The sequence below is a fragment of the Drosophila erecta genome, unplaced genomic scaffold (assembly GCF_003286155.1).
Source record: "Drosophila erecta strain 14021-0224.00,06,07 unplaced genomic scaffold, DereRS2 tig00000283-arrow-arrow-pilon, whole genome shotgun sequence".
NCBI classification, from domain to species: Eukaryota; Metazoa; Arthropoda; class Insecta; order Diptera; family Drosophilidae; genus Drosophila; species Drosophila erecta.
In genome coordinates, this window is record NW_020825217.1 from 1,290,387 (window position 1) to 1,312,785 (window position 22,399).

At 49.8% G+C, this 22,399-nt stretch overlaps 3 protein-coding genes across 6 annotated transcripts in view; 1 reads left to right on the plus strand and 2 right to left on the minus strand.

Annotated features, from left to right (window-relative positions):
- Window positions 1–4,636, minus strand: part of LOC6555570 (disheveled-associated activator of morphogenesis 1) — a 37,544-nt gene extending 32,908 nt beyond the window's left edge. The window contains exons 1-2 of one of the 3 annotated variants that reach the window (XM_026983083.1): window positions 4,398–4,636; window positions 3,845–4,333 (exon numbers count right to left, since the gene is read on the minus strand). The gene's annotated coding sequence lies outside the window, so the exon portion shown is untranslated. The other 2 variants (XM_015153271.2, XM_026983082.1) reach the window with 2 other exon arrangements.
- A 14-nt stretch (window positions 4,637–4,650) lies between these two features.
- LOC6555572 lies at window positions 4,651–11,514 on the plus strand. Its single transcript, XM_001982453.3, has 8 exons — window positions 4,651–4,692; window positions 4,757–4,904; window positions 4,961–6,997; window positions 7,056–7,185; window positions 7,242–7,372; window positions 7,431–9,201; window positions 9,256–9,464; window positions 9,523–11,514. The coding sequence occupies exons 2-8, from the start codon at window positions 4,767–4,769 to the stop codon at window positions 11,449–11,451; spliced, it is 6,345 nt and encodes a 2,114-aa protein (XP_001982489.1). The 5' UTR covers window positions 4,651–4,692; window positions 4,757–4,766; the 3' UTR covers window positions 11,452–11,514.
- A 104-nt stretch (window positions 11,515–11,618) lies between these two features.
- LOC6555573 (mucin-5AC) lies at window positions 11,619–20,570 on the minus strand. 2 transcript variants are annotated; one of them, XM_001982454.3, is made up of 3 exons: window positions 20,252–20,570; window positions 15,740–15,954; window positions 11,619–15,666 (listed from the first exon to the last, which is right to left on the minus strand). In XM_001982454.3, the coding sequence occupies exons 2-3, from the start codon at window positions 15,931–15,933 to the stop codon at window positions 11,970–11,972; spliced, it is 3,891 nt and encodes a 1,296-aa protein (XP_001982490.1). In that variant the 5' UTR covers window positions 15,934–15,954; window positions 20,252–20,570; the 3' UTR covers window positions 11,619–11,969. The 2 variants fall into 2 exon arrangements, with proteins under 2 accessions (XP_001982490.1, XP_026838964.1); XM_026983163.1 differs by lacking the exon at window positions 20,252–20,570 and adding an exon at window positions 16,252–17,171.
- Between the last annotated feature and the right edge of the window lie 1,829 nt (window positions 20,571–22,399).

Sequence of the window (22,399 nt, forward strand, 5' to 3'; positions counted from 1 at the left end):
AGTCTCGATCCCTCCCTTTGGGATCTTCGTGCAATTGCCTGGCGCTTGGCCTTTCAGCGGCAGACGCAAATCAAGATTCCGAAAGAGAGCGGGTCGTCTGCCGGCTGGCCCTCTTCTATTTTTAACCAGCTGTCGATCTGGCGATCTGCCGATCCTCCGATCTGCCAATCCTCCCTCGTCCTCGTCCGCTAATAGATCGTGGCAATCATTTAATGGACGTCCTACCCCCCACTCGCCGGCTCACCCTGCTTTCCCGCTTTTGGTACTGCGCACGAGGGAGTCGGCAGAACCGGGACCAGCATCTTCGCCTTGTAGGGACCATCCGAAGTAGCGCCCCCGCCTCCGGCCCCGCCCCGCCCCGCGCACGCCTTCCGCGACCATGCCACAACCCACATATGGTGGCCTGGCCATGACTTGGATTTATATTTAGTTCGCTTCCTGCTTCTACTTCTACTCCCCAGGCACTCGAGATGAGCAGCATGGAAATGGAAATGGAAATGGATCGGGAATGGGATTGGGAATGGGAACGGGACCACGAAGGGGAGGGAATGTCGCTGAAATCGTATCGATTGCACTATTGAACGGAAGCAGGAACAATACTTTCTTCGACGTCTGGATACTGAACTGAATACTGAACTCTGCTGTCAAATCATATTTCCAAGCGTTGGAGCCAAAATTAGATCCACTTTCTTTTCGCTTTCGGCATCCCCTGGCACTAATAAAGAACTTCAACTTAATTGCTTGGCAGTTTATAAATAAACCAGAGAACGAAGGTGCCCTACAAAATAATGACAAATATGCCTTTATTTGTTTTGGGAATGCGTAATTCTAGGCGTGCATTTATGTGTGTCATGCTATGGTTTAGTCAATATAGAGGAGCAACATTCTTCGGCGCATCTCAAGTTACCCAGCATCGAAAAACCTGTTGCGAAGTCTCAACTTTTATTGTATGTTGTATATAAACATAGCGATGCAACTGCAACTGCAACTGCAACTGTGGAACGCAAAAAGAAAAGCCCGAAGCAGAACCTAGAGCACGGATATCGGGAGAAAAGTGCGCAATTAATGAAATCAGTTTTGCCTAGTTTCAATTGCCGGCAATTTGAATGCGAAATTAATTGAGACCACAGCGGTAAACTGCAACTGTCGAGTGCATTTTGCAGCCCCGTAGTTACTATACTCGCATGTACACATGTCACTGGCTGCCAGTCTGGGTGTCTGGGTGGCTGGATGTCTGAGTGTCGAGTGTCTGGGGCTGGTCGGTCGTCATAGGGCTTCTCCCCTATGAAATTGGCGGAGAGGGAAGGACGAGAGGGGAGCAAAAGGGTGCCTTTGCCTCTGAACTTACGTTCCCCCGGGGGGAGATTCAAAAGTTTGCATTCATAGAATGAAAGAGCAGGCGGGGAATAAGTGTATAGTGCCATCGTCAAAACAAGTTCCGTTTCTAGGAATACAGACTTTTCGCACCTCCCCTTCCGAAATTAGAAGATGATCTCAGGCTGATCCCGACCTCCAGGCTAAATTTGCATGAGTTTCAATTGAGTTAATAAAGCAATCTGCCGCTATACTACTATACTACATTCGAATGGCATCTCATACACTGAATACCCTTAATTGCAATTTGCACGATGGGCGATCGATTTGCTCTGGTGCTCCAATTCCCAATCCACTTCTTTACTGGCGTTTGCGCGGAGTTAGCGCCCATGTGCCGTACCCCTTTAGGTTCGTCCCATCAATTGCCTGTCGGCAAGAGATTTCATGCTAGATTTGGCAAATTTGGAGCAATAAACTTTATGAATCGAGGCATCAGCAGCAGCAGCAGCAGCACAATCAATGTGCCATCGGGTCACCCCAGAGTTGTCGGATTCCGTTAGCGTTTGAACAATCAAGAACCGAGCGGAGTTTAATTGACGTCGCCAGGCCATTAATGCTAATTTGAGCCGATTTGGTTCGAGGTGCTCAAACACCCTTGGCGGGGAAACGAAAGGTAAAGACCTGAAGCGCTGGACAAACAAGAGAAACCGATCGAGATGAATGGGCTGAAAGAACAAACGGTTCTACGCTTGAATCAAACAACCAAGAAGTCTGTAATTATTTATACCAGATTTGGTTCCCATCGGAGAATTTCGGACTTTTGGCAAAGTAAGCAAAAGCGGGAATGCGAGTTAGGCAAAATCGTGGGGTTCTGGTACAAGAAATCTCCGATTTCAGCTCCGAATTCCCTGGAACCACAACGAATCCCACTTGCGAATGTTTTCGCGTGTTGTCAACGAACCGATAAACAAACACCTTAAAATGGTAATCTTACAACTCTCCTCTTTCAAAATAAAAAATTCGCATAAGCAAAAGCAAAACCAAACAAAACAGCGAATTCAGAGCGATAAATTAACTTCGCCTTCGATTCTCGACATTGGCTTTGGGGTTTGCCCCTTTGGAGGCAGGTTTACTGCCCCTGCGCCACGAGGACTCCTGCCTCCGTTCCCACCAGCAGAGCGGAACGCCACGCACGCGCGGATCGAAGAGGACGCCGAGGAATTTTATGCGCAGGCGCAGCCCAAAAAGGGCACCAACCTCTCCAAGATCTTGCTTCCCAGCTTTGCTGCCTGCTTTTTTTGGGTAGGCCGACAATCCGCACCAACTGCCGGCAGCCAGCTGCTGGCGGCAGCATCTCCTGTTGGGCTCGGCCACAAGGATTCCTGAATGCCCTGCTCTGGAGGTGGTGTACATGCTTGTTTTGCTACTTCGCGAGGCAAGATCTATAAGAGTGGGCACAAGGTCTTTGGAATGCACAATGTAACTAGATTGTGAGAGATGATTTAGAACAAATATTTATAGTTGATAATGATTAATGCTAAGGATTCATGCTAAGTGATTCATGCTAAGAATTCATGCTAACTGATTCATAGATGATGTGTTTATCAAATGTGAGCACCAATGTATTCGGAATGGTTTCAGAACGATCCAAGATTAAGCAGCAAAAGCGTAAGCGATGACGCGAAATCGTGCTCCGATGTCCGGGATCTGGATCCCAAAGAACGGGGGGATCGAGGGAGTGTTTCCGAGCGGATCATAATCCCGAGCGCAGTTCAATGTCAAGTTCGTGAGCCTCGCCTCGCCTGCTCCTCCGCCTCCTCCTCCCCGCTTTTATCCCCTGTGCGCTGTTCGGGGGATTGCTCCCCGGGTAAATGCGCTGTTGTTGTTGCTGGTGAGCTCATCGCCAAGGGGCACAGGCCACGCCCCAAAGTGACGGCATGGGCGCCAAAAAGGAGTTCAAGTCGCTCCCTTCGCACCCTCTCTCTCTCCTCTGCCTCGCATGTTGAGTGCCCACTCGAGAGAGATTCGTATCTCAAGGACGCACTTAAAGGAGGCGCGAGTGGGAGGGCAGCCACATTTGCACGGGGTCATGGCCGTGAGTCACGCTTATGACACTCGGCGAGAAACGTGAGTCATTGCCAAAAGTTCCCTGATTCCCTAAAAAGTGCACGAAATTGGGCGGAGGAAGCAGTTCGAGCAGAACGAAATACAAAAGCAAAACAAACTGGATTAGGGCTCAGCGGGTCGAGGGAGGGGGAAGGGCGGGGAAAAGAGGTTCGAGTTCCAATTATGCAATTAGAAGATAGTTCTTCTTCTTCCGCTCGCCACAGCCTCCATGGATTTGTTTCCGTTTCTCTTTCTTCTTTTATTCGCGCATTTTGTTTACCGTCGTCCCATTAATATTGCTGCTTTTGTTTTTGTTTGCTCATTCGTTTGCAGCGAAGGTGACAGCAAGACAACAACACTGAGCTGGCCGAGTTTCATTAGCGTTACTTTAAACTAATTAAACACGCGAGCTTAACTAACTTACGCAATTTGTTCGTTTTTCGACAACAAAATTAATAGCAGCTGCGTTGCTGCTGCTGTTGTTATTGTTGCTGCTGCTGTTGTTGTTGATGCAGGAACAGTTACTAGGGAAGCAAGTGAGAGCGAGGAAGTGATGGGAAGAGAGAGCAACGTCAGCCGGCTGCTGGACACACACACACACACACACACAAGGGCGCACGCACAGGGAATTTTATTGATTTTTCACACTCACACAGTAACGGTAAACAGGAGCTGTGCCTAGATAACGGTAATAGTGGCCCAAAAGCGGACGCCCAAGATAATGGAAATTCGTAGAGCAATATAAACACAATAAGTGCATTAATCGCAACCCCGGTAAAACGGGAATTGCTTGCAGGCTCTCAGCGCCTCTCTCTCTCTCTGTCTCACTCTTTCTCTCTCTCCTGCAACTCCTTTTTGCTCCCTTTTTCCAGCAATGATTTTGGCACACGCCCAAAAAGCAAAACGCCGCGCACTTAAAAAAAATGCAGCCACAAACTTGCACAAAAAACACATTTACCGTTACCCCTAAGACTCACTTTTCTTCAGCAGAAGCCCATTTAAGGCCGATCACTGTCGGCCAACTCCGCCGATTTGTTGCACTCAAACGTTTGTACCATGCGAAAACGCGCGCCGCACAATCGCTTCAAACATAAAACGCGTCCGCTCGCAGCGAATTCAAAACACGAATGAAATTGAGGGAAGTTGATAACCAGACCAGAAATTGATAAAGGCAAAGTGACCAAATACCCAAACTGCTCGGTTCCGGCAACACTGCCGCGGCGTGTGGCTTCGCTAAGTTTTCTGGCGATCTGGCAGCGCCGCTACAAAACGGTAAATGGTTTGAAGTTTTTTCCTTGTATTTCTGCCTCACGTGTTTGCTTTTTTGTTAATTAAGTGTTTGAAAAATGCTAATTTGGCACCTGCTGCTCTGGCCAGCATTAATAGCCAGTTCTCCCCCGCGGCCCTTCGCCGACCAAAAGGCAGAGGTGGCCAAGCTGCGAGGCGAACTAGAAAAAGCTCTAGAGCACGACGATGGAGCACCAGTAAGTAAAATCGCGTTTGGATCCCTTTTCATTTAACACTTATAGCCCAATCCCAGCCAGGAGTGGTGGTGGCGCCCACGTGGACCCAGCAGGCAGGCCAACCTCCGCCTGGAAAGGGCTCCAAGGTGGTGGTGAACCACAGCTCTCTGAGCAGCGCCTCCGCCATTCGCCAGGAGATTCAGCAGGCGGTGGCCCACCAGGGACAAAACCAAGAGGTCCTCCAGCTGGAAGCTCTTCTGAAGGCAAGGGGCAGCAGCAAGGAGAGCCCGGCTCAGGTGTCCAAGTCCCGTCAGGAGCTACTGGCCGCAAATGTACAGGAAGCCAATGTGGTTGAGTCGCACTCGACATCGCAAAACGTTGATCTGGAACAACTACAGCGCCTGGAGCTGTCCAAGAGGCGCACCCGCGATATGCTAATTCTGGGTCGCATTGAGGAGCTCCTTAACTATAGCATGCCGATGGATGTGGATCGCTGGCTGACACTGCAGGCCAATGGAAGCGTTTACCTAATGGGTCAGCAGCGCGAGGGCCTCCTGGTTCTTTCCGAAGAATTTAGCCCGTTGCAGCCCTACATCCACCCCTTTCCCACAACCGCTATCCTCGGAATAGATCGCTGGAACAGGAGACTGCATATGCAGGAGGGTTTGATGGTTATGGCTTCCCAAGATCAGCTTATATGGCTGCGATTGGAGCCCAGCGTTGGGCTAAAACCCATCTGGCACTGGTCTATTGGCTCGAATGTGACCGAGATTAGAGCCTTCAACTTAGAGGGACAGGATTACCTCGCTCTCGTGGCAAATCGCACGCTTAATGTCTACGTTTATGATCTCGAGGCGGAGGAGTTCTGGATCGCACAACGTGTGCAAATGGCAGAACCGATCTCCAACCTGGCCGTTCTTGATGCAGGTAGGGAACTGCTCCTGGCAGTGGGTCAGTGGGACGAGGTTCTAATATACGCCTGCAGTCCGAAGGGGCAACCGCTGCAGTTGCGCCAACAAGTTAATGCCCCCGAGGTGGCCGGCGTCACTGCCTTTCAAATGGGCGGACGCAGCTATCTGGCGCTGGGTGGAATATTGCCGCAGATCCTAGTCTACGTGCAGGGCCAGCTTGTGCCGCGCACCATTCTCGGCCAGAACTTTGGATTTGTAGACCACTACCTCCCCATTCCCGTGCGCAGCTACAGAGATGACCTACTCCTGCTTGTGCAACATCGAGTTGCCTTTGAGACACACTCACTGCTCGATTTGGAGGTTTTGGTTTGGAACGGTGAGGCTTTCGAGGCCGGCTTGCCGCCACCTTGTGGTACAACCTATGGAGCGGGCTGTATGCTGGATCAGGATCGTGAGGCTGGCATCTCAGGAGCTGTCCTGGTACGCCGCTTAAATCAGCCGCCGCTGGTCCTGGTGCCCAGGAAAGAGGCTCCTACGGGCATTTTTCGGCTGGAAACTCAATTGCTGGCTAGGAATTCGGAGACACAGGACCTGCTGGAGATACGCCAGTTCATGCAGGGTTGGGTGCACGAACAGGAAGAGCTGATCCAACTAGCTGAGGAGCTCTTGGTGGAGGATAAATCGGAAAGCCATTACCATGAGGAGCTATCGACTCCACTGGTTGTCAGCGAGGGCGGTACCATTGAGGAACTGTTTGTTAACGAAGCGCGCTGGACGGGAGCTGATGCTGTTGTGGATATAAACTCGCTGCTTCAGCAGATTCTTGTGTTGGACAGGGAATTGAGTTCTAGGCGATCAAAACGCCAGCCAGAGACGCTGTTCAACTTTCACTACGAGCAACTTGAAGTAGAAGACATTGAAACTGTGGACTTCTTCTTGGAGCAGCTCAACCATGCGACGTTCTATATCCGAAATGGCTCCTTGGACTTGCCACTGGGAACCCTCAATGTTGAGCAACTGGAACTTCTGGAGGCTCCCAAAGTCGAGCTCGTTCCAGTCGAGGGTACAGAATCCTACGAATCTCTGAAGTTGGCTACGGATCTGGACTGCATTTTTATCAACGAAATGGAGTGGGACAAGCTGCTTCAAGATCTGGTGTGGCGTCATCAGCCTCTCAAGCTTTCTCAGTTGCATGTAGATGGAGTAAGTGGATCATTCGGCAGTGTTTTTAATTGCTTATTTAATATTTGACATCCTACAGCCGGTCATTTTCGAAGATGTACTCAATTTGCACTCTCTGAACGATCTAAGCTTTCCAGGAGACTATCTCTGGTCGCAGGGAAATGAGACGAGTGTTGTCCAGGCACCGAAGGAGTTTACACAAACGCTTTGTAAGTATTTTAAGCGGAAAAGACGAATATCCTTTAAGTCTTCATATTATCAATAGCTGCAAACGCCGTGGACACGTCGGGAACCATTAACGCGGTTTATCCGCAAGATGTCATTACCCTCAGTGATTCCCAGGAATGGCCGGGCTTGGTAACCTTCTCCCATTTGGAGGTTTCTGAGGAATTAGAGGTACGTATTGGAATGGCTGTCCATTGGTTCTTATAAGTAAGTCCATATCACCAAGTAGCTCAACGGTAGCGCCCAGGGAAGGCAGTTCGAGGACGCACCTTTAAATCCCACTCTGCTGGAGTCACGTGTTATCAGTGCCGACTGCCATTTTGACCAGCTTTTTGTGCGCGGCCCTGTACGGCTGCTTCAAAAACTGGATAACGACAGCTTTGACTCTCTGCTCGGAGATCTCGTCCAGCGTTCGCCGAACTCCGACCAAGAACTGCAGATACGTGGACCCAAGCGGGTTGACCAGTTGCTTTTGCCAGTAGATGCTCATGTTGCAGATAATCTGCTCAGTGGAATTTCCCTCAATGACTTTGTTACCAAGCACACGCCACAAACGCTTTCGAATCTGACCCAACTGGGAGGGTTTGTTTACTTCCATCAGCTGGAGCTTGGAAAAGAGTCTTCCTACGACGGAGTTCGCCTAGAGCAACTACTCTCAAAAAGTCTGCGACTAGATGGGCCGACTCCTCTGAGTTCTCCCCACACACGCCTTCGGTTTGTTGGGCTTGCGCCCAATTTCACCCGGCTACAAGTTGATAACACCTTGAACAAGGTGCCGCTGTCAAGTGGCTACCAGCTCATCCATGCACCGCTCCATCTGAGCAGAGCGAACTTTAGTCGTCTGGAGGCTGGGCAAGCGCAGGTTAACAATGATGTTGCTGGTAACGGACTCCTCAATGGACGAAGGCTGAGCAATACTCTACAGGAGCAGCCTTGGACTTGGTCGGGTGAAGTGCACGTGCAGGAGCTAATTCTTCCCCAGGGTGTGCAAGCGAACCAGCTGCAAGGCATTAAGGCAGAACTTCTGCTGGATTTTCTGCAGCAACTGGACGAGCTACCGCTGCTGATCCTTCAGGGTCGCATCCAAGTTGAGCGCATCGCCGTCAACGGTTCAGTGCAAGCAGCTGAAACCCTGAACATGCAAGCCTTCCACGAACTTCAGAGGCAAGTCGTTTGGTTGGATAGGCAGAATGATCTAAGGACGCGTTGGATTCTGAAAGAATCCCCCCAGTTCCAGCAGAACCTCCAAGTTCTGGGCAGCTTCAACGAGCGCCTGCTCCCGGAATTGCTGAATGACATCGTACCGCGCTCCGACGGGCACGAGGTGCTAATCGAGGGCACCAAAAGCTTCCTGGCTCCTGTATACATAAGAGAACTTAATCTGGCTGCGCTGAATGGGATTCCCTTCAGTCATGTGGCCAACAATGTAAATCCACTGCACCTCACTGGAAATGTTCGCATTCAGGGACGCATCTTTGTGGAGGATCTGCAGCTAAATGGTCAAGTAAACGGGGATCCGGACTTTCTTGTTGATTTGGAGGAACTACTCCGTTGGGATCCCAGCGCGCGAGGCTTTGTGCATCGGGGAGTCGTCGAACTTCCAAAAAAGGAGCTACAAAGCCTAGTGGTTCTGGGCCACTTGAAAAATCGCAGCAGTGAGCCCGTTCAGGAGCTCTTTGATCAGCTAATCTTGAAGCAGCAACGTGGTATACATTTGCACGGTCACAAAACTTTCACAGGGCGTCTTCGCATTGAAGATGGAGCACACATCACATTCTTCAATGGACTCAACCTAGAACAGTTCCTAGATAATCTAATCTATATAGATTCACAGGGGGAGATGCTTTTGGAAACACCTGTTCGCTTTGCGGCTGATGTTAGAATGGATCATCTTGAGGCAGATCGCCTTGTACTGTCGGGAGAGCTGCTCAATGGATGCAACGTAAGCCAGTGGCTCCGGGATACTATACGTGTCGATCGCGATTTCCGAGAACCTAGGCGTGAGTACTAGATTTATTTCTTGATAATCCCATTATATCATATGTGCATTGCAGTTGCGTTTGCAAAGGGATCGCTGGACGGTAATTTCTTGGAAGTAGAGGAGCTTAACCAAGTTAATCTCTCACTGGTTGTCACCCGCTTCACGGAGCAACACCTAAGGGATCCCCTAGAGGCAGATGATTTGCTCCTAGATGGGCAGCTGGTGGTGAGGGGCAACGTAAATGGTCAAAATCTATCCAAGGAGTATGCCAACACTTTAATGGTGAGTTAAATACGCCACTATGTACTCAGTAATCCAGAACATTCACTCGCATCCTCAGATTAATCCGTTGGGAGAGCAGCACGTGGAAACGCCTTTATTGTTGTCCAGCATTTTTGTCAGCGGATCCCTGGAGGTAAAAGCTCCAGTTAATGGTCTAAACATAAGCGATGTGGCAATTTTGGGTGAAGATCCAGTGCGCCTGCAGTCACCTCTATATTTTGACGCCTTGCATGCTCCGTTTTTAAGAGCGCATCAAAACCTCAACGGATTCGACTTTCGGGATTGGTACGAAGGAAGCTTATGGGCAAGGGGCCGGGAGCAGCAGGAAATCAGCGGAAACTGGCGTGTAAAGAAACTGCAGGTGAAGCAGGGTGACGAGCCGCGACCACGTCGACAAACTGCAGAAGAGAGCTACCGGGAGTTCTGCGAGGGTTTGGTCAGGATTATCCTGCCTTACAAAATCCGGAAGCTGCAAAAGAGATTTGTTTTAAATCAAGAAAAGGATCAGGAGAATATTCGCCGAGTATTCGATTTGGAGGCACCCGGGGGTATCAGTTACCTCCTGATCAACGAGCGAGGCTGCTGGACCCGCATCCATCGCTGGAATGGATCTTTATTCGATCGATCCGGAGCCTTCAAAAGCGGGCCCGTGGACGAGGCAGTTGCTTTAAGAGTGGGAAACACGAGCTCAAATCAGGAGTTTGCCTTTATGACCAGCTACGAGTTGCAGGATGATCAGAACGAGCCAAGCTGGAATTGCAGTGAGGGGAAGCCTCTTCTACTGAGCTGGAAACTGAACAAAACGAAGAGTACGGAGCACATGGAACTATCAGCGGACACCTTAAGAGATATCAAAGATCAATACGAGCAGCACAAAAACCAACCACTCCCTAATCCCAATTACCAGCAAGCAATTAAGTATCTGCAACGTCCCACCATCAAGTCTCTGCTCGGTTCAAAGTGGCAAGAGGATAAAGAGGATCTGAGTCCCTCGGAGATGGCCAGAATGCGAAGACGTCTGCTAGACACCTTGGAATTCCGGTTGCAAACGGAGATAAACATTACTCAGCTTAGTATTCCAGAAAGTGATCTATTCGACGAGCACTTGGTGGAGGATTTCCTGGAGCTAATGCGGCAGTTGCGAACCTTACGGCGGCGTCTGGATACAGAGACCCTTCCACTGCCCAACACGCCGGCAAGAGTTCTGGCCGCACGGAGTGCCCAGCTGATCTGGCCCACGTTACAGGAGTTGCGAGAGGTTTCGAGTGGAAACGACTCTGGGTTCCAGGAGCAAGTTTTGGAGCAAACGCTACTGGATGTGCTCACGCTGGCCTACGAAGAAAATGGCTCGGGGGATGATGAGAAGCTACATGCTGTGATTCAAAGATTGAGAAGCCTTAAAGAAGAGCTCAATGGGCAGGACCACGAGGGACCTGCTGTCTCCTCTTCGGACAGGAAAGAGCAGGTGTTGCCTCTGCCAGATGTCGACTGGAGGCCCGTTCAAACACTTCGCCTGGCTGTGGGACCAGCAAACCGTCCCCGACTTCTTTACGCCCGGCTGACCGTGGTTACACCAACAGATGGTCCTCCGCCCACCACGCCCTCCACTGCTCCAGCCGCCCACATCCAACTGCATCATGCAAACGGATCGCTCTTCCAATCGTTGGCAGGGGAGCATGGAGCTCGCCATCTGACATCTTTGCGCGTACGAGATGAGACGCTACTAGCGTTTGTGGAGGGATGCTGTCGTATAAGAGTGCTTATCTACCGCGGTGTGCAGGGATTCGTAGACTTTGCCCGCTTTCGCGCAGCTGGCACAGAGCTTGAGAATGGAGATGGGGAGGTCTTGCAATTGCTATCCCTACGCTTGCCTCTCAGTCGGCAACCCGGAGCCATGTACTTCTTGGCGGTGGTTCAAGCTCGGCGCGTCACTTTCTACGAAGTAGTAATAGCCGGATTGCTAGAACCGTGGCTTAAATGCTCGTGATTGAGAAGCTGGTTGGATTGAAATTTATGTGTAAACAATTTGCTTGTTTGGATGGAAGATAGTATGTGCTCTTTGTTAACTGTGTACTATTATTATATTACTATAATTATAGTGCTGGTTGTAAATAAATGTTATTTTGTTGATGTTATGAAAAGTATGTAACGATAATATTGCATTTTAGACTTGATTTAAGTGAGTTCTCAATTACCGGCTTTAGGCTAAAAAAGGCTTGACTATCTTTAACTATATAGATATATCTTTATTTCAAGAGCTTAGGTTCACATTTACATAGCATTAACCACGACTTATTGCTTGCCCTTGAACTCAGTGATTGACTCTTACTTCCTAGGCCGGACTTACGACTATGAGTCCCCGGATTGCGGATCCCTAATCCGAGGGGCACGCAGATTGAGAGGACAGTGACTACAATAAATACACACACATTACGATATCGGTTGGAAGAGGACGACGAAGTTGGGAAGAAACATATGTACAGTTGGCCGGTCTGATAGATCCTCCTACGAGGGAATCTTAACGGGCAGAAATAGGCGCGGATCCCCGATCTTGGGACTGAGTCGAACCACCACCTGGTCATCGCCGTCACCCACTTCGAGGAACGAATTCCAGTCGGCCAGGAAGTAAAATCCATTCTTCTTCTTTGGCGGCGGTGGCTCCTCGCTGACCGGATCAGGTCCAAATGAGTCTGCCAAGTCGTCGAGGGATCCGTTCCGGGGCTCCTCCGTGGTGGTAGTGGTAGTGGTACTAGTGCTGCTAGTTCCTTCCTCCTCCGTTGCTCCTTTGGTGTCTCCATCGATGTCGTCCAAGCCCAGGCTCAGACTAATCTTGGTGGGGGATTGGGTGGTCGCTGACGGGTCCTCACCATCCCTCTGCTTGCCACTCTCCGTGGTGACATTTGCCACGCTCTGCCGCCTCGCCTTCAGGGTCTCGTCTTGCCCATTCTGAAGGGACTGCAGGTAGGCGGCATCTGGATTGGGTATCGCAGTTGACGTCGCTGTGGTTACCTGGTCCAAGCTCACATTGAGCTGTTGCAGTTCTTGGAGATTGCTGATCAGGCGCTGAAGCTCGCTAAGATTGCTTGTGGAGTCATCCCGTTTTTTCTTGGCTGTCTCGGGCTCCGGTTTCGCCAGCTGGTAATTAAGCTCGCTAAACTCAGCCATGAGATCGCCATCGAGCTCTCCCTCCCTCTCGTCGCCCTCATTCAAGTCGTCTGCATCGCCCTCATCGCTGCGCCGCCGGAAACCACTGCCCACGCCCAGTCCCTTGACCAGATCACTGGGCAGTCCCTCCTTGGGCGCTAGTTCAGTGCTTACACCAATCCGGTTGGCCGCCCGCTTAATGGCCGCCTCTATAATTTTGGTGGCACTGAAAACGGGCAGCTGGAGGCTGCTCTCCGTGGTGGGTTTAGGATCCTGGATGGGGCGCACCCTCGGGCGGCTGGTGGTGAGCGAAAATACCGCCGGCGAGGAGGTGTCGTGCACTTGCGCGGGTGCCGGAGTGGTGCTAGTCGTCGTAGTGGTGGTGGAAGAAGTGGAGGACGAGGTGGCCTGCAGCTGGCTTTCGAGCTGCTGCGACAACTCGTGGGGCAGAGCAACGCCTAGCTTCTGCAGCTGTTGGGTGTTGTAGAGCAGTTTCTGCAGCTCCTCCAGATCCGCCTTTCTGGGCCCAGAGCTGGGCGTAGTGGGTGCCCTCCGCGCGGGCACGAAACGAGGAGCAGCTGGCGTGGTCGGTGGCTGGCTCTGCACCGTCTTATAGATGGGCTGCATGTGCTGATAGCTCTGGCGCTCGCCCGTGTCCTCCAGGCTACCGAAAAATTGCTGGAACTGACCGAAGTTTGGTGAGGATCCGCGCTGTGGATGGGCGGGCTGACTCATGGCCAGTTCCCGAAGCTCTTCGCTGGAAGATTGGGAAGGCGTGGCCACGGTTACAGGCTTCTCGTAGACCGGCAAATCCAGTTTAAGCTCGGGTTCCAGCTCCACCTCCTGATCCCTGACTCCCTGCGCATAAACGATATGAGCTCCATTGACAGTTTTTACATTAGGACTGCGGATTGAGGCCGAGGTGACCAGCTGGGAATGGGGTTGGGTCACGTGATCCGTTCGGAGTTGCACTCGCTCTAGCTCCTGGACTTTGCTCAACAGCTTCTGCAACTGCACGTAGTCCTGTGGATGCACCTCCTCCCGAAGCAGCCCATTGCTCCTTTCGAAGTGGCTCAAGGGTCTCTGCTTGGTGGTAGAAGCAGCCGTGGAGATCTCTACAGCTCCTCCACCTGGAACGAGTGGGACTGAGGTTGGCGAGAGTTCCTGCAGGTGGGCATAATCGTTGCTGGGCAGGCTAATTACCGGCCTGGAACCAGCCACGTTTCTTGTGAGGAAGTTAGGTAGTGTTGTGGGCTGCTGCAGTTGTTCCAACTGCTGGACACGGGTAATCAGTGCCTCAAACTGCGCATGATCCACTGACGGTGTGGGCTTGGGCGTCGTGGTTGTACTCGTTGTTGTACTAGTGGTTGATGTGGTGGAGGTGGTACTAGTTGTCGTTTTGGGGTGCTGTTTCTTTTTGCTGTTCCTGGCCTGCTCGTACAACTTCTCCAACTCGCGATCGTCACTCAAGAGGCGCTGCAGCTGGAGAAGATCGGCAGCACCTAGAGAGTTGCCTTGTCCCACTCCCAAGCCCAAGCCCAAGCCCAAAGCCTGATTTCTCAATGGCTTCACGGTGGTGCTGGTTGTGCTCGTTGTGGTTCTGCTGGATTGCTCCAGCTGCTGGAGCTGCTTAAGGATTCGTTGCAGTTCTCGGGCTTCGTTCTGGGATGGCGAGGGGGTGGTGGTGGTTGTGGTGGTGGTGGTGGTGCCGGCGGTTGTGCTTGTGCTTGTGGTGGAGAAACGACTGCTCAACGATTGGACGCCCGGATTGGCTGCCTTTATAACATTTTCCGGGTTGATCTTTAGCTTTTCCAGTTCCTGGAGATTTTGCAACAACTTGGAAAGCTCATCGGTACTTGTAGGCGTGGCCTGGTTGTTTCCCGCGTTGGCAAAGTTAAGGTCTATGTTCGGATCGATTCTCCTGCGGGGCTTCTTGGCCTCGATGAGCAGTGGTTCCCCATGGGTGATGAGCGGCACTGGAGCAGGTGTGGTAGTAGTGGTGGTGCTCGTTGTGGTAGTGGTGGTGCTGGTTGTGGTGCTTTTGGGAGGATTTCTCTTCGGCTGCGATTGAAGTCGCTCAAGCTCCTGCAGATTTTCCAAGAGCTTGGCCAACTCCGCGTTTCCTCTGGGCGGCAAGCGGGCCGTCGCCGTGGACAGTTCCGTGTGCGCACCAGTTGGTTCCTCCGTGGGCTTTGCCTCCTTCTTCAGTGCCTTTGGAGCCTTTCTTACAATCCCAAAGCGGGTCAAGTAACCTTCAACTTCGGGCTTCACGCGCAGCTCTTCGCCAATATTCAGGGGCTTGAAGTTTGAGTAGGCCTCCGGGCGGATTCGAGCCCCTTGGAGACCCCGTAGATCCGCTACCGCTACCACCGACGGCTGCGGGGCACTCTCCGCGGTGTAATAGTCGTCCAACGCATACCTCTTGTGGGCAGAATCGCTTTTACCGCCCGACACAATGCCCAGGCTTTCGAGAATGTCCGCCACCGGCTTGACCGTACTGCTGACAGAGCCACCTCTTCCTTCGGAGGGCTTGGGTTTCCTCAGGAACTGAGCGTTCTTTGCGCTGTAGTGGGAGCTGAATCGAGCGGCTGAAGGTGCAGCAGCGGGATTAGCTGAAGGCAGAGCGGCTGCAGTGACTGGTCTGAAGTCCTGATAAACCACCGGCGGCGGCGCTGGCGGATGGTAGGTTGTGGCCTGCGGCATGGGCCTGAACTGCTGCTGGAGAGGATTCGTCTGGCCATGGAGCAAGCCGTAGGCTGGCTTGTAAGTGGTGGCTGCCACCGCCGGATTTCCCCCAGGCACTGTGCTTCTTGGCATTGCACTGGGATCGGCTGTAAGAAACTTCACCGGATCCGGCGGCGTGTAGGCGTCGATGACGCGAGTCACCGGTGGCCGCGTGTACAGCTCCTGCAGATTCTCCTCCGTGTTGTTGTCCGTGTTAAAGGGCAGGACTAGCATTAGAGCTCGCATGCTGTCCGCTCGGCTCATATCGCCAGCCTCCAGGCTCTTTTCGTATTCCTCGCGGGTCACTTTTTCGTACAGCTCCTCGATCTCGCCACTGCGAAGATTGCGGGTATTAGAATCGCACCATCTTTGAAGCGTCTACGCCCCATATGTCACATATCACTCACCGCGTCAGCCTAGGCAAGGCCGGGTCGTTGGCCAGGATCTTTTGCACCTCGTCGATCGTCTGCTCGATCTCCGGCGGCTGGAAGAAGCTCTTGTCCAGCTGCTGCCGCGCATTCCCGCCCTGGATAGTGGGCAGGGCCCGCGTCACGCCCCCCAGCTGAAGGAGGGCGATCAGCGCCAGGCACTCACGGAGCATCCTGGGAAAGCCGGTCGGGGACTGCAAGGAGAAACGTGAGAGAATGCGGGGTATGTCTACTATCCTTACAAACAACAAAAATGTGTCTGCTTTCCCCAGAATGGCACATCTCGGTTAATAACTACACCTATACCCTTAAGGTTGTTAAACAGGAAGAAGTGATAGGCTGCCCTCTAGATTTCTGACCTGGGATTCCCCATTCGGTCCTAAGAAAAGTAACTTGTCGAAAACTTATATGACACCTTTCGCTTTGGTACTTATAACGATCTCACCCCCTCGCTTTGGACTTCCCGATAACTGACTGACTGATTGACCCACCAACCGACTGAGCATTCAACCATATCAACCACACATTAGCCACCGAGCTACTGACCACTGCCAGTTCGGTAGCTCCATCAACGTCCATCAACGGTGGTAATAATCGGGTTGCCGTGTGTGTGGCTTTTTTCACAATCCGAATCGCAGATCACAGATCGCGACTCCCGGAGACAAAAGTTTCCACCCAGGAAAAGGAGAATGGGGTAATAATAACCCACTCACAAAGAAATCAAATGAAATGCATGACAAATTTTTGTCAAAAGCCGACAGCGACAACGAAAGTGGAAAAAATGGATGAAATAAGTGCTCAAAGACGGCGACAAATATGTGGACAAGTGTACAAATTTATTAAACCAACGGAGACAGAAAACAAGACGTAACCCCCAATCAGAAAACACTTGTTAAAGAGTGGAGTGTGAATCACCATACTTTGCTTAGATTTTCGAGGATTGCGCAACCGGAGGAGAGTGGTCAAATCAGGATGATCAGGATGGGAGTGATGCAAGAGCCGATGGCGAGGGAAATGGAAAATAGAAATGGATGGACATTAAAATGACATAAAATGCCTGCAGCGAAGATCTTGTCCAAATTATGGCAGTTTTTGTTGGATTTTCAGCAGTTGGAGGAGGGGAGGGACGATACTTCGGTACTCCATCTATCGAACCTATCAGAGCGTTTAATTTTCACCTAATTGCCGTAGTTAAATCATAAATTAAATGAGAGCCGTAGAAAGCGATGACGGGACAAGACGTTGACGAGGTTGTCCAGCAGCGAAGCCGTTAGCAAAATGAACTGTTAGGTAATATGGTCGAAAACGAGGCAAGATAGTTATGGCCAAGGTATGCCGCTCTAACTGAGCTAAACTGAACTGAACTGCGGCTACGTGCCGAGCATTCTAAACGAGCTACAAATCAAGTCAACTGCAAGCGGGATTGAATTCAATGCGTTCGCAAATGGGATTGGAATAACATCTTGAAGTATCTGTGGAATGCAGTTGGTGGAGATCTGCGCAGAGCGGATAACTCTGTGTTGAGTTCCAAGAGTGGACAATAAAACTGATTATATGTGACAGAAAAGGGTATATAAATGTGATATGCCACATGACTTCCCGGCTTCAACATGGCTTAAAGGTCGATGACTAATAAACTCTGCACTACATGGCGCATACGCAATTTCGTTTTGCATAGAGCGATTAAATCTCAAAGAGGAGAGGGGGAAGTGCATTTGTGCGTGACTTTTTGCGTGTGTATAGGACGTATAATCAAAACGCAAATAATTTGTTGCCATTGCGGCGGCAGGCGCACGAAATGTGAGCCAATCTTTGGGGAGTGCATTTCCAATCCAGCAAAAACAACCGCAGTAGCCTAGCCAAGCCATGCCAAGCCGATTATGATGATTATGGTTATGGTGATGATGATGGTAGTAATGACGACGACGACGTCACTGAAGCGCATTAAAGCCAGAGCAACTGCGCTCCGTGTGTTTGGTAACAATTAAATGTGTGTTAAGTAATCTCAGACGCCTATTAATGTTATTATCTGCACAATAACCTAGTCCCTGGGACATATATTAGCCCAATTGAGCCGATTTAAAAGCATTTCCCATTTTTCCACCCGTTTTCCATTTTCCATTTGCCATTTAAACTTTCTTGACATTTCATTGTGCCATATGATAGTTATTAAAACCGACACTTTGTATGCTGACGCGGAAGCTTGTCAAAAGTCCGAGCCAAAGGCCTTGATCCGGGGATCCGGGGTGGAATGGCAGATGTAGGAAGTGTTGAATAATAGCTACTCCCCGGGCAAATAAAACTCGACTTCTGGCCAGACAATTCAATTTGTGAACCCACCCAAGTGTCAACTTGTCTGGAGTCTTTTCAGCTAATAGTTATAGAAGAAGCTTTTCAAATAATACGTTTTAAAGCAAATACCACAGTAGAAACAGTCAATCAGTTCCATTAAAAGAACATTGGCACAAACTTCAGATCAAAATCAAAACTTTAGCTGGCTATCGTAAAGTGACACCCAAATTAAATGGCTCAGGATCAGGGTGTTCCCTCCTCACAACATTGGACAAAATCTGTCCACACGCATTTTTCTCCCACGCCCTTGGCTCGAATGGCTTTAGCCGTGAACTTTTACGTCTTTTACAGTCACCCCATTACCCCGTGGCCAGCAATCACACAGCAATTTACAGAAACAATCGCAAGAAAAAAGGGGAATCAGTGGTCTCCACAAAAACATAAGACAATTGTCTTTGGCCCAAGCATTCGCTTCATTAGTTTGGCTTAATCAAGAGCAGAGAGCACTTAGCCTTGCTCGCAGCTGACCAACAAAGGTCGGGTTGATTAACTAGTCATTAATCTTAATGGCCTCTAGAAGTTCGATAAGTACGCTCAAAGAGAGGCATTGGTACCTGGAATCGTTATATGGGATAAATACTATTTGTAGGTCAACAGACTAGCAGGAGTATTTATAGTGTAGATAGCATCTTAATGGACCATATTCAAATCTAACATCGAACTAGCTAAGCCGCTTTAGCTACGATGCACAACCTAACCAGATGTCACTGTCGCTTTTAAGATTCAACTTCATTTTACTAAGAGGCCTATGTCCAAAATCCATAACGTATACCAATGCTTTTGAATTTCTCTGCGCTTTCAAGAGCTGTTTGCAATCCAAATTCCTTTGGCCTTGCGAGATTTTTGCGAGATGACAGATGTGAGGTGATCTGGATTCTCATCTCGTTCTCCCGGGCACCCGACTTGGATCAACAGTGAGCGACTGTGAAGGTCGCCTTTATGGGTGCCTGGCACATCTTGCTGCGATTTCCGGCTCTTGGCTCTGAATTTGAGTTGAGAAAGCGCTGCTCTCACTCCGAATCAGTCGATTAGTCAGCAGCGGCAGATGCATCACAGCTCCATGGTCTGAAGTCCGCAGCTTCCACACCACTTTTACTCGGGTGCCATGTGCCTTATGGGCTCCTAACCGTTGCGGTTTTCCTCGTTTTGCCAGTCGGACCAGTGGACCTGGATGGTGGATTCTACTTGAGCTAACTGCATATGACAAGTGAATGTTGTTTTGGGCGGCCAGGAAAAGCCAGTAACAAGTAACTAGCCCCGAAACTGAACCAAGTCGCTGGCGAGGCGTCTAACTTGGCTAGCTTGGCCAACTGGCTTTGGCTACACTCGGACTTTGGGTTTGGGTTTGGTTTTGGTTGTTGCTTCGCATTCGGATTTGGATTCGAATACGCCATCGGGTTTGGGCCTATTTGGATCTGTTTGACTTGTTTATTGGCACTTTTACTCAGTCGATTGATTTCTTGCCTTGGCAGATGCTTAATTATTGTTTTTATTATTGTTCGCTGCCCCTCTTCACTTTGTTTGTCAAGTTGTTTGGCTCGGTGGCCTGTTGTTTCCCTTTTTGTGAACACTTTCACCAGCGGATTGCCGAAAAAACAACGACAGTAATAATAAATATTAAAACACTTTACATGCTTTTGCTTAATTTTTGAATTGCTTTCCGCTGCTATAATAGTTATGAAAAGTGTCGCTGCAATTATGTTGTCTTCTTTGTTGGCATTGTTTTACCACCAGTTATTTTATTACACCCCTTGCGAAGTGTCTTATGTCTGTTTGGGTAATTTGGTTTATCATGGGTAATTGTTTTTTTTCCCTTATTCTAGCTGTTTTTAAGTCAAAAATACTAAGCTTCCTAAAAACCCATTACTACTGCTCCTTAAAGTTCCAAGTGCTAGAAATTGCCTGATTTACACAAAACTACTTTGTGCGCAACATTAGATTCTATTATCCCATTCGTTGCACATGCAATCGAGATCCCATTTGCAGTGCCCTTGTGTCAAGGTCGTTACAGTGGTGCAGCCTATTCGAATCACGAGTCGTGAGTTCGTTGCCTAAGTCTATTGTTTGTTGCTTGCACCACCTGCGCCCCACCAACAACCTGTCACCAGCGGACTTTAGTAGCCAACAATTTTCAATTACATTTTCAATTTTCGACCGCTCGCTCACGTTCGCGCCGCTCACTTAAAAATCCAAATTTAAATCGAATCGAGACGCTTTTTCACAACTTCAGAGGCGTCAAACTTTCAATGCACACGGAGCACAGCACACCACACTGTTAAAAAAAGTCGGGGAAGGAAAAACCGAAATTAAATCGAAGCAAAACGCGAACACGCGACTGTCGCTTGGCTTCTGTGTCGGTATCGGTATAGATAGCGGATTCGATTTTGGTTCGTTTTCGGTCTCAATCGCATGCGCGGCCTGCAGACCATTTTCAATGAGCGTTCGCAGCGTACTGAACCCGGCCGAAAGTAGTCTTGGCCAACTTCGCTGCTGCCGTCGTCGCTGCCGGTGCCGCAGCTGCTGGTGCTGCTTATGCTGGTACTACCGCTTTTGCTGCTTCTGCATTTGCCGCTGCGATCTGGCAAATTTTTTAGAAGTCGGTGCCAGAAAACACTGGATACTGCGTGCATTGATTAGATGCATCCATTTAATCCCATTTGAACTGCACGGCATAAACTTACATTTTGTAGCCTAGATTCGGTGCTCCAACTTGTTGGCCTCATAGATACCATCTATTAGGCTCGCTTGGAGCCATTACATAAATTGGTTCATTGTAAAAACACACTTAACACAAAGCAATTTAAAAAGGCATGTTAATGCACGTCAAGTGCCGATACTAGATTGTTATAGTGCAATAACGTTTGAAATAGTAACCATAGGATCAAACTTACGGCTTCAACTTGCACTGCACTAAACTATTTTGCTAGAGATTAAACGATTTTAACATTTAACGAGGCCTCATCTCGATTGATTAGCATGACATAATGATAGCAGATTGCTACTTGGCCAGTTCTTTAAGTACTGCCTTAGGCAAGGAGTAGTGGTCTCGCGCCGGAGTATCAATTAAAAATCGATTTGGCTTAGAAGACATTTTTGGGAGGGATTCCGAGCGCGATGCGAGGCCGGTCACCCAACTGAGCTGAGCTGAGCTCAACACAATCGGTTGATCGCCGGCTAAAAGTGGCTTGCTTGCCTTGACCAAGTACACTGCGAACTATGATAAGACGGAGCATGGCTCTGTTTAGGGAAGGTGAACAGGTAAACAGCACTATGGCGTGGAAGCAGACGGGTTTCTGCTGGCGGACGGGCATTTCACTTCGGCCAGCTTCTTTCCCCAATTGACAAATTCGATTGGTTTTCTCTGGCTTTCTGCTCCGCCACGAAATGTAGCGGGCTTAGATTGGTTTGCTTTTTATTACCATGTGGTCTCCGCTCTGCTCCGGTTGCATAATAAAACTCACGCACTGAGAGTACCAACCAGCCATGGTCTGTAGATCACCGATCACCGATCTTCGATGGGCCTCAATGAACTCGGCGTCCAGTGGTTCCCATTGCTGCCACTTGATCGCTCCAACTGCCGACGGACTTGAAGTGCGCCGACTGCAAGGGGATGTATACGCTTCTCTATCAAGGGGGAAATCAATTCAGAGAGGCATTACAAACAACACCCATTGTGGTCAGTCACATCGTTGCATACGCAAAACATGAGAGTTCTTTCTTTTTACAAGCCTCGGGTAAACGGAGTTTCTCAATCCATAGCCGCCACAGACTTTGGGCTCATTTTGCGCTTGGCACGTTTTGCCCGAAATAATTAAAACGATTTTTGGTTATTTGTAACATTTGCCATTTACACACAACGGTGTTTACCTCCTCGCCGCAAAAAGGGAGGCTGAGGCTGCTTTTCGTGTGTGACAACATTTGACACAATTTAACGCTGACGCGACATATTCGTCTGCGGTTTAAGTTTGCTCAGCTCGAGCCGTATGGCGTATGGCGTATGCCTTATGCCTTATGCTTCAGTTAAGTTGTTTTGGGATGGGTAAGGTAGGTGGAACTAGGGGTAGGGTTTGGCCAAGTGCTTTACATTTGGAGCGCATGCGCTTTGACTTTGCCTTTTGCGCACACTCGCATTGCGACACGGCGAAACAACAACGCGTCAAAGGAAACCGAACTAAAACAACCAAAAATATAAACGAAAACTCAGAAAGATTACAAAGCCCATAACTCTTGACATGACTGGGCCAAATGCTCGGGGAGAATGGAGTGGGGCTCGGCATGGAGTTATGG